Source organism: Cavia porcellus, unplaced genomic scaffold (assembly GCF_034190915.1).
Source record: "Cavia porcellus strain 051 isolate PalLab524CR breed Dunkin Hartley unplaced genomic scaffold, mCavPor4.1 scaffold_13, whole genome shotgun sequence".
Lineage (NCBI taxonomy): Eukaryota > Metazoa > Chordata > Mammalia > Rodentia > Caviidae > Cavia > Cavia porcellus.
The window spans coordinates 51,838,449-51,856,607 of NW_026947496.1; the positions used below are offsets into that span (position 1 = coordinate 51,838,449).

An 18,159-nucleotide genomic window follows, 5' to 3' on the forward strand; every position below is an offset into this window, starting at 1 on the left:
ACAATTCCGTTCCAGTCATAACATTAAATTCTTTACCTTGTCTCATTTCACCTCCCCAAAACACTTTGCGGAATGTTATTATATCATTTCCAGGAAAAAGAAACTGAGGCTCCGAAATACAAAATAACTTTCCAAGGTCAGTCAGGTAGGACTTCACAAAGACACAACCTTTTTTTTTTATGTTAAATAAAGGTTTCCCAAAGCATTTGACAATCTTTAAGATAAATTAAACAGCTGCTGGATAAATATATTTATGCTACATATTTATTTGCTTAGCAAATCTCTTTTTCAGAGACAGCACATTGGTAAATGTCAGTCTGATCATTTCAAGACCATCACAAATTCTGAAGTTAATAGGGTTCAAATTCAGATTTCAAGGACTCACCGAACCACCCAGTTGTGTTACGTCATAAATCTACAAGCTACAAGTCAAGCTCATCAGAAAACAAATTCAAGACTGAAACAACATATGGCAGAAGAGAAATATGAATGGCCTTCCGCCCACCTGGAGAAACCAAGCACCATAATATTTGCTTCTTCAGGACAAGAGAGACAGACAGACTGACACGCGCATGTGCACACCCACTCACACAGCCTGGACAACCAAGATGTGGATCTGGCCATTCTGTGGATGCTTCAAGTATCCCAATGGGATCTTAGAAGGAAATCAACTGGAGAAGTGATATCTGTCAGAGGCTGCCCTCTCTCTCTTTCCACATGCTCAGTGTTTCCTGCCCAATATGGTTGGATAGCAAGACACAGACCATCTCTGACTGAGACTCACTGTCCTCCACTTCCACTGTTCCACACTTATTTGAAAATCTGTCATTGTGACCCCAGGGCTCCAAGGGCAGAGGACAGCAAACAGCAACAGGTTCATTTGTTCTGTTCTTTTATCCAATCCAACCAGGCTTACTTACAAAGATCCTCCCTTAAGAAATGCCTTCCGGCCGGGCGTGATGTCACTTTCCTGTAATCCCAGCACTCAGGAAGCTGAAACAGGAGGATCATTGCTAGTTCAAGACCAGCCTAGACTACAAAGTGAGCCCAAGGCCAGCTGGAACCACATAGTGAGACCCTGTCTCAAAAAAAAAAAAGCCTTCTATCATTCCTACAAAGGCTTCCCAAATTATAATTAAGTTAATCCAAAGTAAATGGGATTGCCCAAAGTCTAACTGTATGTGTTTAGGGGAGGAAGATAGAGACCTTGACTGGGTACCTTCCAAGTTCAAACTGTTCAAATCCCTGCACCAAGTCCTGATTGCTAGTATTTATTTCCAGCCCCTGAGCAGGTAGCTATGCAATGTCAGCACTAACCTGTGGAAAATTACCTGCTGCCGGCAACACTGTGGATATTCATTTATTTCAGTTCATGCTCATGCTATATTTTTCCTGAAATAAATTTCTCTGTTGTTTCCATCTCTAGCTCTGGGATCCCATTACTTTCTCCACAACAGGTGAGAAACAAGACAACAGAGCCCAGTTGGAAACTCCTACTGCCTTCAGGCCCTCCTGGCTTTGTTTACCTTGGCGTCAGCTATCTGCTTCTGACACTCCCTAAACACAAGCACTGATGGCATTGCAAGTTCCTTTGCTTGTCACTGCTGCAAACACAGCCTTCTCACAACCAATCAGTCTTTTTAAATATGTTCTGAAATGCCTCTTCAATAGTACTATTTCTAGTGTTCTATTCCGAGACCACCATATGGGCTAAAATATTTAAAACATCTGAGCAACACCTAGGAAAACATGAAGACCTCATTTGCCTTCTTGCCCCGTCTCTACCCTTCCTATTTCTTTTTACAAATGATCATACTTCCCTGATAAGGAACAAAAGCTTCTAACTTCTTCATTTGGCACTGACATACTGATGAGAGATAGACCCCTGGGTTTTTGAACCCCAAATTGTGGGCTTTGTTTCAATGAGTTTAAGAATGCAGCTTGCGAGAAAAAAAAGAGCATGGTTCTTCTCCAGGATAAGGAAAAATTCTAACTACTCAGAAAACTCTTTAAGCATCTTGGCCTGCTCTGCCTCCGAGACACAAATGGGGAGGGAGAAAAAGCCCGCTCGCTCACTCTAGCAAGTAGTCGAGGAAGAAGCCTAAATGCTCGCCTGTCAGTGTGACAGCCCTTCCTTCCCATGCAAAAGGATTAAAGCAGGCTCATTTGTCGCGGATTTTGCAAAGCTGACCTTGCCAATGGCGCTGGGACTTGAACTTGCAGCAGAGCAGATGAAAAGAAGGTGAATATTAACACCTTCTGAAATCTGTTCCTCTCTCCTCTTATTAAACACTGAGATTATGATGAGCCTGTCAAGATGGCACTGGAGAGAAATAACGTCAGGGGTAAGGGAGGTCAGTGAAATCTCTCACAAAAAGTGCTGCTAGCATCCCCAAGTGGCTATGCCAGTGAAAAATGAGTAAGGATTTCCCCAGTCCTCCTGCAGAGGTAGAGGTGGCGGGCAACTTTATGGGGAACCTGTATACTTATCAGGCTACACTGTGCCAACTACAATTAAAGCTGACACCCACCACCGCTCAGGTTTAGACCACAACTTGGCAAGAAGTAGGATCAAGATTGTTGTTGTTGTTCTGAATCAGTGGTTCCCATCTTTAGCTCCAGGTCTGAATGACTACCGTACCAATACAGCTGCTACATGATATGGTCACTTGGGCTCCACTTTATAAGATTCAGAGGCACTTCGGCTGTGGGGAGGCCTCAGTCTTTTTTAACGTCAAAGCTGCGGAGGTAAAGGTAAAGTTAGCAGCAGCATAAGCATGCTTTTCCATCACCACCAGAACACGGGCTTCTTAAGCCACGCCAGCACGCTTTCTTTTTTTGTTCATGTAACAGAATAAGTTACAGTGGAGCTGCCCATGTTGGAAAGCGTCTCTACATTCAAGAAAGTAGCCATTTATCAAAAGTGTGACAGTGAAAAACGGTAGGAGAAATTATACTGAAACTGTCTCTTAAAGTTTCACTCCAGTGAGCAAATGCCCATCACTGGTCAAATAAGTTTCTTGATGGATAACTGAATGTCAGACATCAATACACATGGGCGCACACACACACACACACAATTTCAAATTATTTTCCTATTTCTCTTACTTTAAAAATGTACTGTCGCAGAAGATGTTCACCTAGTTCATCAGAAAATAGAATCACAGGGCCGGGGATTTAGCTCAGTGGCGTAAGCACCTGCCTGACAAGCATGAGGTCGAGAGTTTGATCCCCGGTATAGTGCAAAAAAAAAAAAAAATAAAATAGAATCACCTTCCCTCTCTTCATGACTTGATGTGACAAATCCCACATACCTGCCCCATTTCTAAATTTAGGGGCCATGGGTGGGGGGACGACCCAGAAGAAGACAAAACATAAAAGAAATCAAGGGGAAAAGGGAAAAAATGTCTTCTGTAGCTGACCCATGAAAAGACAAGCAACTGGTAATTCTCATCTGAAAATAACATTGAGATCCCATTCGTTAGCTTCAGTGACTTACTCCAGCAGGCTCAAGGCACTTCTGGCTACTGAGTACTTGAAATGCATCTAGAACCATATGTCTAAATGATAATAATTTAAATATACTGGGTTAAATAAAATACATTAGTAGGATTAATCCCACCTGTTTCTTTTTACTTTTAAATGTGGCAACAAAACATTCAAAATTAGATATATTTCGCGATTCTAAGCCTTGCCTGCCCCCTAGTGTCAACACTTAGACAATGCAGGAAAGCCATATTTTTAGACTATTTTGTTTTAGCCTGCAAAGTAAAAGCAGCAGTTCACACGTGCAAGCTTATCATTTCCAAAATTAATGCATTACATGTAGGCCTCATTCAAAACACATCCTTCAGAAGTTACATTCCCAATTCAATTGTTATCTTTGACAAAATAGAGATTACTTAAGAAAATCAGGTGGCAGAGAACAGAACAAGCCCAAATATGAAGACAACAACCTTCAAAGAATTTCTCCTAAATTAAAAACAACACAAAGCACAAAAACACACAGTCACAGCAGGAATATCATGTGTTATATATAACAAAGAAAACAATGAAAAAACTAAATTTCCATAAATTCAAATAGTACAGAACTTGAGTGAAATAGAACATATTCAAAAGGAGAAGGCAGGTGTCATAAAAGTGATTTGCAATTTTGGGCCTTTACTAAGTAGACCCCATTCTCAGCACTTTTCAGATAGGATTACTATTCATAGGAAGTAATTTTATTCTTCGTTATCATCCTCATATTACAGAAGAGGAGACTGAGTCCCAAAGCGGATTCAAAACTCATCCCAGTACAAAAGGAGGCCAGACACAAACCTCATGCTGCTGGTTTGCCATAACAAAACCCTTAGCTCTGACCACACATCTCACACCCTCTGCTGACCCCCATCACCCGCGAGCTCCCAAACAGAGTAAATTCTCCAACTCCCACAATTCCTGACACTCGAGCAGTTCCTAGTCAGTGGGGTACCCCCTCTACAGCAAGCAAGGGCTTTCACCACCCCAGCGAATGTCTTCTTTATGTCTGAGTCAAAAGCTTAGTGTTCGTAAGTGTTCAAAAGTGACTCTCTTTTACTTAGCTTTTTGAACAGTGATAAACAGGCCTTTTTATTTTTACATCATACACTTTCAAATCCCAAAAGTACTGAGCATACCTCCCTAAAGATACCCGTAAAGATACCCACTCAGCCACTACTTTCATGTGTCACATGTCTGACTCCTTCCCTCCAGGATGCCTCTAAATTTAAAAGCAGCTTCCATTTACTAAGTATGTACACTGGGTTTGTCCCTCCATCTATGCTTTCTTGAGCCAGCCCAGTAAGTCCACCTAAATTAGGCATACATTTGCGTTTCACTTTTACAGATGATGACACAGGTTCAAAGAGGTTAAGTGGCCAGTAAAGGTCACACAGGCAGGCTGTGGCAGGCCAGACTTATGCTTGTTTCTGGGCCCCCAGCACTGAATTTCCTCTGTTCCCTCACTGCTATGTATGCGCCAAATTTTGGGGCTTCTGTGACTGACAACAATAAGGTTTAAAAGTCACCAAGCACCGCAGCATCTGGTGAACTAGCCCAGCTCAGGTCAGCTGAATGCTCTCTGGAGAAATAGCACAACGTATAAAAATGATCCTGTAATTCAGTAGCATCCAAGCTCCTGACAATCCTCAGTTCTACCAAAAGAGTAGTATAGGGAGCTACAAAGGGGAAAACCTAATTGTTAAATTGTCCAAATAGTCCCGGGATAAATCTTGGGAATAGAGAGTGCTTTAGCTCCCACCTTCATGTCTACCCAGGATGAAACTTTCAGAAACATCCCCACTCCATTAATTCTGCGGCATTCCCACAGTTTCTGACACTGCCTTCCAACCAGCCATCTTCCCATTGTGCTGTGTTTGCTGCCCTCTTGTGGAGAATAGTGTCACTAACAAGGTAAAAAGAAAGTACAAAATCAATCCTTTTAAGAGAAGGATATGCCAATGTGATTTCTTTACTACTTCATGGCTTGAGACTACAGAAGACCTATACTGGGTCTCATGCTCCACTATTTTGACAAACAGAATTCTAAACAAAAGTCTAAAACAAAGGATTTCCACCAGCCATCATGTGAAAATTAAGTGGCATTTGTTTTGTTTTTAATGTTTGAACTAAAATTGAATTTTCAATCCACAACTAACACCTCTCATCTCCCAAATTGGTGCTAGGCTCCCACCTTCTTCCTCTCTGTCTCTATCTTGGTCAACTGGGTGGGGTAAGGTCATAAAACACCTCTGTGTTTATACATAATGATCAACAACTCACTCTGCTAAGCTGAGCACTTAGAAGCACTCAGCAAGCTTCTCACCAGAGTCTTCCGGGGCCACAGTTCCTCTGCTCAGCAGGCATTAGCACAAAGCCCTGTGTCCAGGACCTTCCTGGATGCTCATACTCAAGCTTCTGTGGGACACTGTCAACAACGCACTCCTGCCATCAGGCTGCCTGCAATTCACCCTAAGGAGCAGTTTCTCAGCCCTGCACACCCTCATTCTGATCCCTTAGTTCTCTCTCCATTAGGTGAGTGCTAAACTGGGGGGCAAATACAATGCGGCCACTGCAAGAATCTTGTACTGTCTTCTCCTGGTGGTCACTAGAGAAACTTTATAGCATAGAATGGGATAGCTCAGGCAGGGCAAAAAAGAGGAAGGCACAGAGCAAGGATGATCCAAATCCTCCAGTACTTCCAATTCACAAAATCTTTCACAAATCAGCAAGTTAATAATGAATAAGACCAAAATAAAATGGATGAGAAAAATAGTCCAAAGAAAAACAAGTGCAAATTATCTATCAATATATTAAGTCTTTAGTCAAAAAGAGATATAAGTCACAGCCACCCGACAGCAGTTTGTATAGATGTATTAGCAAAACATTAAAACTTGACAGGACTCAAAGTTGAAGAGGGTATGAAAAAACAGGCATTAGAGTTCTGGGAGAACATGGCAGATAGATAACAGCAGCTACTGAGGCTCTCTGAAACAGCCAACATAGAATCCAGGAATGGTATGATGTGAGGAGTCCTAAGCAGGGGGAGATATACCCTGCTGACCCAGGAACAAACTAAGCTGAGAAAAACCAACTGGAAATGCAATACAGGTGTTATAACTGGAACAGATAAAATCTCAGTGCCAAAGCTGGAACCTATGCGATTTGAATTCCCTGCCGCCACTGCTGCATCTTAATCAGCATGGCAGGGACAGAGACTCAAAAGCTCTGAGAGCAGGAATCGGGGAACGGAGTTAAAAGCAGGACTGTGGTGCAATGACCTGCAGTGAGTGAGAGGAACAGGGACCCCTCCATAGATAAGGAGGCTCCAACACAGGACATTCTGGGACAGGGCAGACTAGCCGGAACAGGATGCTGCAGGGACTTTAGTCATATATTCCCCTCTCAAGCAAGATTGGTGTGGAGCACTTGGCCTGGGTGACACAACAGACTAAAATCCAATAGGCTAGCCCAAACCAGGTCCCTGCGCCTTGCAGTGCACTCTAGCAGTGAAGCCTTCAGTAGGTTGACTGACCTGGAGAGGTGGGCCCAGCACAGGCTACCCAGGCCTGTGTCTCCCTAGTACACTGCAGTGGGCAGGAACACTTAGCCGATGGATTCAAACAATCTGTAACCAACAAAGAAAAAAACTGGGCCTCCTATATATGCTTGTATGGAAGGAACAAAAAGTATGGGAAGAAGGAACAACAAGAAAGGGTCCTCAGTCCCCAATCCTGAGAACACTGATCCAGGAAAGGTAAATGCAAAGGAGAATGAGGACAGAAAACATGCAATATCAGACACGGCACCAAGAGACATAAAGCAATATCTCTGGAGCCTCATAGACGAGTTCAAAAGTGAAGTATTTAATGAAATAAAGCAAGATATAAGTAGAATAGTTAGAGAAATGCTAAGCACTGCCCAAGAAAAAACAGATGGTGGAATGGAAGAACAGAAAAAAAGGGGAGAATTGTTCAATGGAGAAAACAGAGAAAACACACAATACATGAAGCAGGTTCAAAGAGATTACCAGGAAACTAAAAACTCCATCGAAAGCTGGCATAACAGCTTGAAAGAAACTAAGGATAGATTATCTGAACTGGAGGACAGATTTGTAATGTGGGAGCATGAAATGAAAAACTTCTTAAAAATAACAAGAAAACAAACAGCAAATAATACAAAGGCTAGAAGATGATAAGAGAATCTATAACTTAAGAATTACGAACATAAAAGAAGTAGGGACACAAACAAATGGACTACAAAAGCTATTCACAGAAATAATCCAAGAGAATTTCCCTAATTTAGCAAAAGGTAAAGATACTCAGATGTGTGAGGCATACAGGACCCCAGCCACCTACAAACCCAAACAGAGCTACACCCAGGCATATAATAATCAAAATTCTAGAAATACAATATAAGAACAGAATATTAAAAGCTGTCAGAGACAAGAAACAGATCACTTACAAGGGAACACCCATCAGAATTACAGCACACTTCTCAGCACAAACCATCAAATCACAAAGAGCATGCATGGGGGGAAATAATTCAAGCTTTGAAATATAATAACCTTTTCAACCAAGATTGATATATTCTGCACAACTGTACCTAGAAATTGATGGAAAAACAAGGTGCTTCCAGGATAAAGAGGAACTAGGGGAATTTGCAACCACCAATTCACCTCTACAGAGAATACTGCAGGATATCCTTAAAAAGAAAAATACCAAGATTCCAGAAACAGTGGCAGAGAGGCCACAATGAATGGAGCAGAAAGCAAAATGAAGAAGACAAACTGACAACTAATGACGGAAAAAGAGCTCAACAGAAATGAGGCAGAGAAGGTTGGATGGTAGGAACAACTATTTTGGAGAAAACAAAACAACATAATAGCTAGTGCTGATTTAATATCATCTTGTTTAGAAGTCCCATCAAACTTTTGCTCTTCTGTCTCCATCAGTGTTAACATGTTGTATCTTATTGGATTTTATTATATGTGATAATATAAACAAAAACTTTTATAGACAAGGAGATTATACAGAAACCATTGTTTATTTTCTGTTAATACCCTGGAATACTGTCATTCTCTTGAATGGTTTTACCTTGTCTTGATATGTTTGATGTTACAGTACACGAAGTTATACTCAAAGATTTCAAGGAAAGAGACACTATGGTAACTACTTTTATGTCGGGATATCTTGTGGTGAAACACTATTTTGCTTAAATGGTTATGTTTGACCTGTGCTGTTTTGTTGTTATGCCCTCTTTTATCTCAATCTCCTTTTTTTATTATTTACTTTTTTATTTTTATCTTTTTAATTAAGGGAAAAATAAATAAAAATAGCAGGATATAGTATAGTAACCCACTTTGATTTCCTATTAACTTGATTTGAGACCCTGTATTGCTCTCACCATCTTGTTTTGACTGATTTTCCTCTATTCTGTTTTGCTTGATAGTACCAAGTTCGAAAGTATAGGCAACAACTGTGAAGACAATAAGATTCATTATGATGCCCATTCTGGTTGACTATTATCTTCTTTTGAAGTCCTATAATGTCTCCAATGCTTTGGTTTTATTGGTTTTGTTCTTTACTGTTTTGTTCAAATTTTATTATAATTGATGACATAGGCAATTCTTTTTAAGATAGCAAGAGGCATTAGGGTAACCATTGTTGATCACCTTGTATTTTGTTTTTACATTATGTATTATGTCAATCCTTTTGATTTGACTGACTCTGTTTGGTCATGTCACATTTGGTTTTACTCTCTTCAAAAAAAGTGATAAGAACTGTGGGAGCAATAAAACCCAAAATGTGTAATTGTCATTGTACAAAAGAGAGGAAAAGAAAGTGCTCTAAAGGATATAATTGCATGTATATTTAAGTGTATAAGATAGATAACCATATTACTGAGTTTTGTTGGATCATTGAACAGAACTGTTTGGAGTCTCACTGTTTGAATGTCCACTTTATATGCTTTAATTTTGTAACTTGAACAACTTTCTAAGATGACAATATGTAATCTATGAACTAGTGATTTCCTACTGTTTATTTTTTCTGAAATTCTATATAACTTGTACCCTTTTTCTGTTTTTTTTCTTTTTCTCCTTAAATAAAATTTAAAAAAAAAAAACAGGCATTGTTGTTCCTATTACTGTTGGTAGAAACATAAATAACTCCAAAATTTCTAGACGACGTTTGCATTCTCAAAATATGAAATGTATGTTGTCAGAGACAACAGGATGCCTAGAAAATTTTCTTCTCCCTGGGCCCACAGCTAGAGTGTGTTTCCCAGCGTCCCCTGCAGTTCATTGTAATCATGATGAAGCCCTAGCCAATGGCGGGGCAGAACATCCACACCTAACTCTGTCTCATTATCACCTTCCAAGTGAACACCCCCAACCTTGCATAGTTGTTGCCCTCACCTCCAGCTGATTGGAATCAAGGTAGCACCACATCATCCTTGAAAACAAAATGTTGAAAAAAAACAAAGCTTCTGTCCACCATGAATTACAAGAAGACTATAGCAGAGGGAAACCATTTGCATGAGCAACAAATGAAAATTTCTTCTGTTGGAGTCAATGTGGGTAACTTACAAATTGTACAAGTCGGATAATAAACCAAAATTAGAATGACTACATAATTTATGGTACAATCATCCAACAGATTGCCATGTAGTGTAGAGTAATAGAGATCTGTAACCAATGACCTATAAACTCTGTCATTCAATGGGAATGAAGGTCCAGAGGGTAGTTATGAAATGGTGCACAGTAACATATATGTGTACAAATACATACTGGTGTGCATTGTTTTTTCTTAGGAAGACAGCCAAGCAAAAGTTAAAAGGATATAACTTTCAAAAATGCTTATATTATTTATAATTTTTATCACCAGAAGGAAACTATTTAGCTTTTAAGATGGTAACAAATTGTTATGGCTTGTATTTAAATGTCCACCAAAGCCCCATGTACTAATAAGTGGGGGTTTCCTGAGCTGGTTGTGTTTAGGGTGTATGATACTGGGATAAGAGTGTGTGGCACAAAATTACTCCACTGCTTGGAATTAGCATAGTTCTGGGTATGCCTGAGTGGATTTACTGAAGACAGAAGCCCCACCCTAGGTGCAAGTGGAACCATCCCAAAGGCTTGTAGCCTGGATGGGACAACAGGGAAAGAAAGGCTGCTTGCTGCTTGCTGTTTTCTGCCCTCTGCCTGCTACACCATGAACTGTTTCTCCTCTGCCATGCCCCTCTGCTATGTCACTCTATCTCAGAGCCAGCTAACTATGGACTGAAAACTCTACAAACTGTGAGCTGAAATAAACCTTTGCTCCTTTACCTTACAGATGCCCAGTAGTTTGTCCTAGGAATGAGGAAAATAGCTAAGACACAAATACACAAAAGTAATCATCCTATTAATATTTCTTTAGCACCCTTTCCATCCTAAGCATCAGAGGCACAAATTAGGATAACTCAGGAGCTCTCACTCTGGCAGGTGTGCTGTGCTGCAGAAAGCCAGGGAGGCCAACCATTGAAATCCTCAAACTGGGCAAAGAATGCTTTTAAAAATGGTCCTCCTGGCAGCACACATCTTCAGTTAAAGAACAGAGCCCCCAGGAACCAGCTCGGACCTGACTCCCTTAATGATTGGTAAGATGTGGAGCAACAGGTACTTAAATTCTACAGGTGAAAGAAGAGGAATCTGCAACAGCCCAAAGAGAAACCAGAACTTCAGGCCATGTGTACTCAATCCAAAGGAAGTCACATGACAATCTAAGACAAACTGTCACTCCGTTGGCAGTACCACAGGTCTTTCACTCAGACCCCCTCACCATGCCTGACATATGTTCAACTTCTGCTGATATGGAAGACACTATCAGCCTTTCTTGGGTACATGATTCCATCTTAATTTAGATTTTGCCACAGAGTTCTACCTTTCCCCAGTTCAGAGTTACATATGAAACTGTGATTGCCACACAGACGAAAAGGGGAAGTTCAGTCATGTCCTTTATTTCCTTCAAGTTTTAATCACTCTGCAACACAACCCCCCCCCACCATAGTTCCAGAAAGCCTGTCAATCTGCTGCTGATAAGAGGCCCCACTGAAAGGACCAGCGTGCTGACTCCCCCGACTCTTAACCTCCATTCAAGAAGAGAAATGTGTATTAATCAGATAAGACTAATGACTTCAAACACCCTGTCCTGCTGAATAAACTCATCAAAAGGCACACCACGCAGTCACAGCTGCTGAATGCCACTGATTTTATACTGATTTGCTGCAACTTCAATCATTATTTTTTATACCTTCTTCTGTTGCTTGAGGAGAGAAAATTGAATTGTGAGAGATTTAAGAAATTACCTTGAACCTAAAATTATAGTACCTTAACATACCACAGTATGGGAGTAGAGAGTATGACTTTTATATGTGTAGAAGTAGAGCTACTGTATGAATGTTTCCACACACAAAGGTCTTTGGAGAGAGGATTTACGTTCTGATACATTCGTGATTTAGCAAAGCTAAAGCACTTCTGGCACCGCCACACCCAAGTTACCAATGCAGAATCAGTAATGCCAAGTCCACTGACAAATGGAAATTATTCAGGGAAACAATTCTCTGAGATTTCCAAATCTGGGTCACTTTTAATACAGATGTCACAAAGGAGAGGAGAAGCACAAGATATTCCCATTTGTTCTGTCTGTCTGTCTGTCTTACACACACACACACACACACACACATCATCATCATCATCATCATCATCATCATCATCATCATCATCTCAGTACCAAAGCCCTGGGTTAAAGAAAAAAGTAATACATGTATATGAGCTTCACTAGAAATTATTAAAATGACCACTTCTAAAATTTTCATTTTAGAGCCCCTGCAAAAGCTTCCACTGCTTTCTCTTTCCCTTTTTATGTTACATTTTGCCTTTGTTTTTTATTTATCATTCAGCATCTTTTCTCCATATATTGCAGAAGGGTCTTAAATTATCTGAAAGTCTGTTTCACTCTAGCCTTGTGGGAAGTGAAGTTTATCAGCCTACCACATGTTCCCCCTTCTCCAGTGCTTGCAGGACAATGTTTGCAGTACATGCACGCACACGCAATGTACTGTTGGTTTTCTGTAAAAACTGAAGTGTACCCAGGAAAAAGAAAGTCTAAAAACCCTGAAGACATCTTGACAACATGGCAGAAGCAGCATCATTTGAGCACCAAACTATTAAATCCAGCTCATTTCTCTGTGATGCCGTCTGCTTCCTCTGGTTATTTTCTTACCACAGAGGGCTCTTGTCAATTGCCTGTGTCAAAAATGTGGACTCTGACGTTTGAAAGGGCTTTATTAATTGATCTCAGCAGAGCGTAATGAGCTTAAAGGGCTTACCTGCATGTCCCCGGAGGTGCTGGCTTGAGGCAGACATCAGCTTACAGCACACCATTAACACATAGGCCAGGAAGACCCAGTGTGACAGCAGCACTGACCTGGCACAGACTCTCATTCTAGAAGGAAAACATGACTGGAGTCAGTGAGGATCCAGCAAGGCCAGGCTTCCTAGCTAGGAGCAGGAGAGGGCATGGGAGATCCTTGGCCCTTGACTTCCATTCCCCCAAGAAAATCAAAGACCCATCAAGCTTGAATTGGAATTGAGCGTTAACTCTATTTTCAATAGCCACTTTCTGTAATTAGGGTTTCCAAGCCAGCAGCTCCTCAGTGAAGTTTATTTATGAATCTCCAAGGCATGGCTCAAGTTTCCCTGCTAGAACATGGGTATTAAATTCTATTTCCTATCAGAAAACTCAAAAGATACACACTTAGAGCTGGATTCAAACAAAATGTACAGTTTCTACTTCTGAAAGAATCCAGCAGACTTTAGCACAAGAGCTTTCTGGTTGCACTGGCTGTATAGTTTTAGAAGATGAAAATCATAGTTCACTGAAACACTCTCAAAGTCGGGGAAGGGGGGAAGACAGAACAAGAAAATAAATTAACCTCACATGGAAGGACAGTGTCAAAATAGTTATTCTAAGACAATTCAGTTCACACTGTGGTTGCATGGTCTATTCCAAAACAACAGTAATACCTGGAAAATATCAACAATGCATTACTCTTAGTCCTATTGTTCTGTTCCTTTTAACATAAAAGAATTACATATAGCTTGATTAATTTTCTCTTGACTGTTTCTTAACAAACTTTTTTTGACACAAAGTCTCAATATGTAATTGAGGATGGCCTTGAATTTGCTTATATAGCCCAGGTTGTCCTCAAACTCACGATTATCCTCCTGCTTTAGCCTCTCAGGTACTGAAATTACAAATCTGTGCCACCGCACTTGGCATGTTTCTTAATAAACTTTTGAAGCAAAAGTTAAAGCAACAAAGCGGGGGAACTTGGCATCTGAATTGTAGTACTGGGTTCTGCTTGGCACACACTTCACAGTGCCAATTATCACCATAATGGGTCCGAGGAACCCTCATTTTATGTACAATCTTCCCTTAGTATTCATGGGTGGGCATTCAACAAGCAGCCTAAAACATTAAAATTTGCCTAAAGATTTAAAATTTGCAGATGCACAAGCCCCTTATATAAAACATTAACCGGTTGTTAGATATGAGTTACTCCTAAAGAACAGGAGTCATTTGGGTAAGGTGGATCTTTCAGTGCAGGGCAATTCTGAGAGTGGGAAACCACCAGCTATCTTCTGGCAGTGCTCCAACCACGGAGGGAATGGTTCACTCCTAAAAAGGACCTTGGAAAAGCATCCGTGTCCACTACTGTCCATCTGCACAGAAGATTCCACGGCACGTGTGTAACTGACTTTGTGGGATTGTGGGAGTCATATCTAAAACATCCTCCGTGATCCATCCTCTGACATAAAAATTCCCCATTATGTTCATTAAAATGTGATGTGTAAGCTCTCAAATGTGAACTCTTCCCAATCAGCCAGCAGCACCTAACCCCGCTGCCACCCTCTGGAACAACCTGTCTTTTCCTAGATGACTTGAAATACCACTATTGGATATGCTCCATCTTTACAGAACTTGAGGAAAGGCAGAATGAAGCAGGCAGAAGGAAAGGAGGGAATAAAAATTATCAAGAGTCAATATCTATATGAACAAACTCCTCAAGATGAATGTAATTATATTAAAAAGATATGCAAACAATAAAAAGGTCCACTTTTAAATTTACCTAGTCCAATTATTTTTCTATTTTTACGCCTATCTCCTAGTTGAATTTATGAAGACTAAGAGATTTACAGTGCAACAAAAGGAGAAATTTAAATGTCTGATAAATATGCAAAATAAATAACACTAAGGGACACTTTTTCAGCCCATAAAATTAGCATGCATCTGTAAAATAATGATGTCCATTGGCTGTAATAACAGAATGAGACATCTCTCCTATAGTATGGAAAGTATTTCACTTGGTAAAACTATAAACTGGTAGGTAATTTCACAATGTGAGTCAAACATTTACAATATTCATATCCTTCAATCTAGCAAATCATCTATAGGGTTTAATCCCAAAGAAAGAGCCAGAAATGTGTGGGGAATTTTTGTTATTGTTTACAATAATAAACTATTGTCTAATATGTTAAAAATGATCCAAATGTTTAATAATATGGGACTGGTTAAATGAATGACAACACAGCCATGAGAAGGGCTACTGTTCTGATGTGAAAATGATACTTCAAAAAGAAAACTATTTTTTTCAAAAAATATAAACTCCATGCCAATCTGGGCCTATTTTGCCTGCAGACCTATGCTATGCTTCAGACCTATGCTTCCCCCTTCTCTTGTACCAAGGGAATTTCCAGATGGTATTTCCCAGACTCCCGGCTCAGCCAGTAGAGGAAATGGCTTGAGGCTGGAACAGGAAGGGAAGAAAGGTAGCGTCCAGGTTCATCTCTCCACCTTCCCTGCCTCACAGCATCTACAGAGAAGCTGTTTCTTCCCCCACCACCACTCCAGTTCCTGCAGAAAGTCTGCTGCTGATCCAGCTTCCCCTGAAGTTCCCTTCCCAGGGCCCTGCCCAGCTCTGCTTTCTCTGTCCACCAACCCAGCACGGCAGAGGTCCTGCAGCTGCTGACTCAGGGATGCCTCCATACCATCTGCTGGACTTCTCTGGCTCTCTCATCATCTGTCTCCCTAGTTCCTAAATGCATTTTCCTCTGGTCCTTAACTTCAGAATCATTTCTGCTTTCCTTGTTGGATCAACTCAACAAACTCCCAAAATCAAAAGTCTCATGGACAGACATTTAAAATGACCTCATCCATCTCCTTATATCAAACAGTTCCTGGGAGAACAGCAAAAGTTCTTTGTCCCTCGAACAAGTACATAATTTAGTGTAGGTCTGATTCCCCAGAGAAATGCCAGGCGAGGGGGAGGAACTGGAGCAGGAAATCTGTTCAATAATTCTGTCTCTCTTCCTCTTTCCCTCAACTGAAAAAGCCAAAGTATTGCTTTTCAGAGATGAAAGTGAGAGTTCAAAGAATGGAATTTCCCTAAATTCCCAAATAGTCTCAGTTTTAAAAGGCTTCTATAAAGGTTCATCCATTCGTGGATACTTGGTGATGCTAAATATTCAATAATTTATCAAGATATTATCTCTAGGTGCCGTTAAAATTGTTTTACCTTAGGGATTTCATAAGATTTGGTTCCAGTCAAATACAATTATCCCAGGATGTATTTCAGAGTGACTTCAAATTCCCACTTGTAGCTAAGACCAACCATTTCTGCAGCTCCAAAATTTCTTAATTTGTAAGACCTATTAAAAAAAAAAGGAATGAATTAGCATTTTAATGTTGAAAGGAAACAGATTTCCAGTGACAAAATAACAGTATTTACCCTGATTCCTGCACTGTTAGGCAAGTAATATCCAAACTGTTCCACATTAGTAAAGTGTCTCAGTATTGGGAGGGAGACAATGCAGAATTCTAACTAGCCACTTACAAGTCAATACATTATATAAGAGTTTCAAAGTAAACATTCTTTAAAAAAGAACGACATTCAGATTTTGAGGTAAGACGTGAAACTTTTCAAGGTACACAATGTTACTCTCCCCAATTTACTGACAAATGCATAAAACAAAAATTGGAGATAATCTATTCCCAAGAAGTTGTTCAATTTAAAAAAGGTCAGGGAGTAGCAGAAGATCTGAGTTCCTAGATGTGGGCATATTCACGTAAGGGTGCTACTAGACAATTTTTAAGGTTGCTTTTCAAAAAATGCTAATCAGAAACAGAAAAACTGCAACAGAATTCATTATACCAAATATAAAGACACTTCATACTTTCTTTTCCTCACCACATAGACCTTAAAAGTTTTCATACCTGGTGGTAACATTTTTAAAGGATTCAGAAGATTATAAACCAAAAACATTTTAAGAAAAAAACAACAGAATCTATAACTACACCACTTTCAGTGTTGCTAAGTTTCATACATCCCTCCCAGTGGTAGAGATCAGAGAAAGTGCTAGCCAGTAATAAATATCAAAGCTTTAAATGTAATATAAAAATGATCTTTTTAGTTACTTGAAAGAAAAGTCAAGAAAGCAATCACATTTATAGTATCTATTAAAAACAATACCAAACAAAATACCTAGAAACAAATTTAATCAAAGAGGTGAAAGATCTCTACAATGACAATTACAAAACACTGATAAAAAAAAAGAGGACACGAAAATTTATAGATACCCATGTTTGTGGATTGAAAGGATCAATTTAAAAAGCAAGAGGTATACCACTACTTGATTTAAACATACTTAAAGCAGTAGTAATCAGAATGTGGTACTTGCATAAATATGGTCACATAGGGCTAATGGAACAGAATAGAGAGCCTGGAAATAAACTCAAGCATCTACAGCGAACCAACTTTTCACAAAGGTGCTAAGAACTTGGATTACAGAAAAGACAATGTTTTCAATAAATTCTACTAGACCACCACCGGCTCAGGCCAGTCCTACCAGTCTGTCCATTCATCAATTCTGTCCATGCTTCAACAGGTCTGAGGCAGCCCCCTGCCCAGGGATGCCCTCACAACTTCTTGTACATATTACTGTACAATAGTGAACATGTGTATTCTACCTAGCCTTGTTATATAGTGTATGTATATATACATGTATGCATATACATACATAATAGATAGGATGACTATAAATGTTAAGATGACTAGTGTTCTTATTAGTAATATTGCTTCACACTGAAGACTGTGTATCAAGCTGTTTCTAAAAGATGTTTATTTTCGTTAAGGGTAAAAAAGTCATTGCATTCAGAAAAAAAGTCAATAAAGAAGTGAGTATTTTGAAAAATAAAAAATAAACTACTGCCTGAGAAACTGATATCCCCATGCAAAACAATGAAAGGAGAGTCCTATCTATCACCAGTTACAAAAACCAGCTCAAAATGAATTAAAGACTAAAATGAAAAATATGAAACTGCTAGAAGAAAATATAGAAGAAATTGGGTGCTGAGACACTGAAATTGGGCAATTAGCTTTTGGACAAGACCTCAAAGCACACACAAAGGAAAAATAGATGAATAGGATTACATCAAATTGAACAGCTTCCACACAGCAAAGCAAATAATCAACAGAAAGGAAACAAATACAAATTACACATCTGAGAACGGTTGACAATAAGATTACACAAGTAAG

At 39.7% G+C, this 18,159-nt stretch overlaps 1 protein-coding gene across 5 annotated transcripts in view; it reads right to left on the minus strand.

Annotated features, from left to right (window-relative positions):
- Positions 1-18,159, minus strand: part of Tafa4 (TAFA chemokine like family member 4) — a 181,671-nt gene that overhangs the window by 118,757 nt on the left and 44,755 nt on the right. For 3 of the 5 annotated variants that reach the window (XM_063260223.1, XM_063260228.1, XM_063260225.1), the window contains exons 2-4: positions 16,141-16,273; positions 13,498-13,588; positions 12,892-13,007 (exon numbers count right to left, since the gene is read on the minus strand). In XM_063260223.1, the coding sequence (XP_063116293.1) occupies positions 12,892-13,007; positions 13,498-13,562 (181 nt within the window). In that variant the 5' untranslated portion in view covers positions 13,563-13,588; positions 16,141-16,273. The remainder of the gene's footprint in view (positions 1-12,891; positions 13,008-13,497; positions 13,589-16,140; positions 16,274-18,159) is intronic. The other 2 variants (XM_063260226.1, XM_063260227.1) reach the window with 1 other exon arrangement.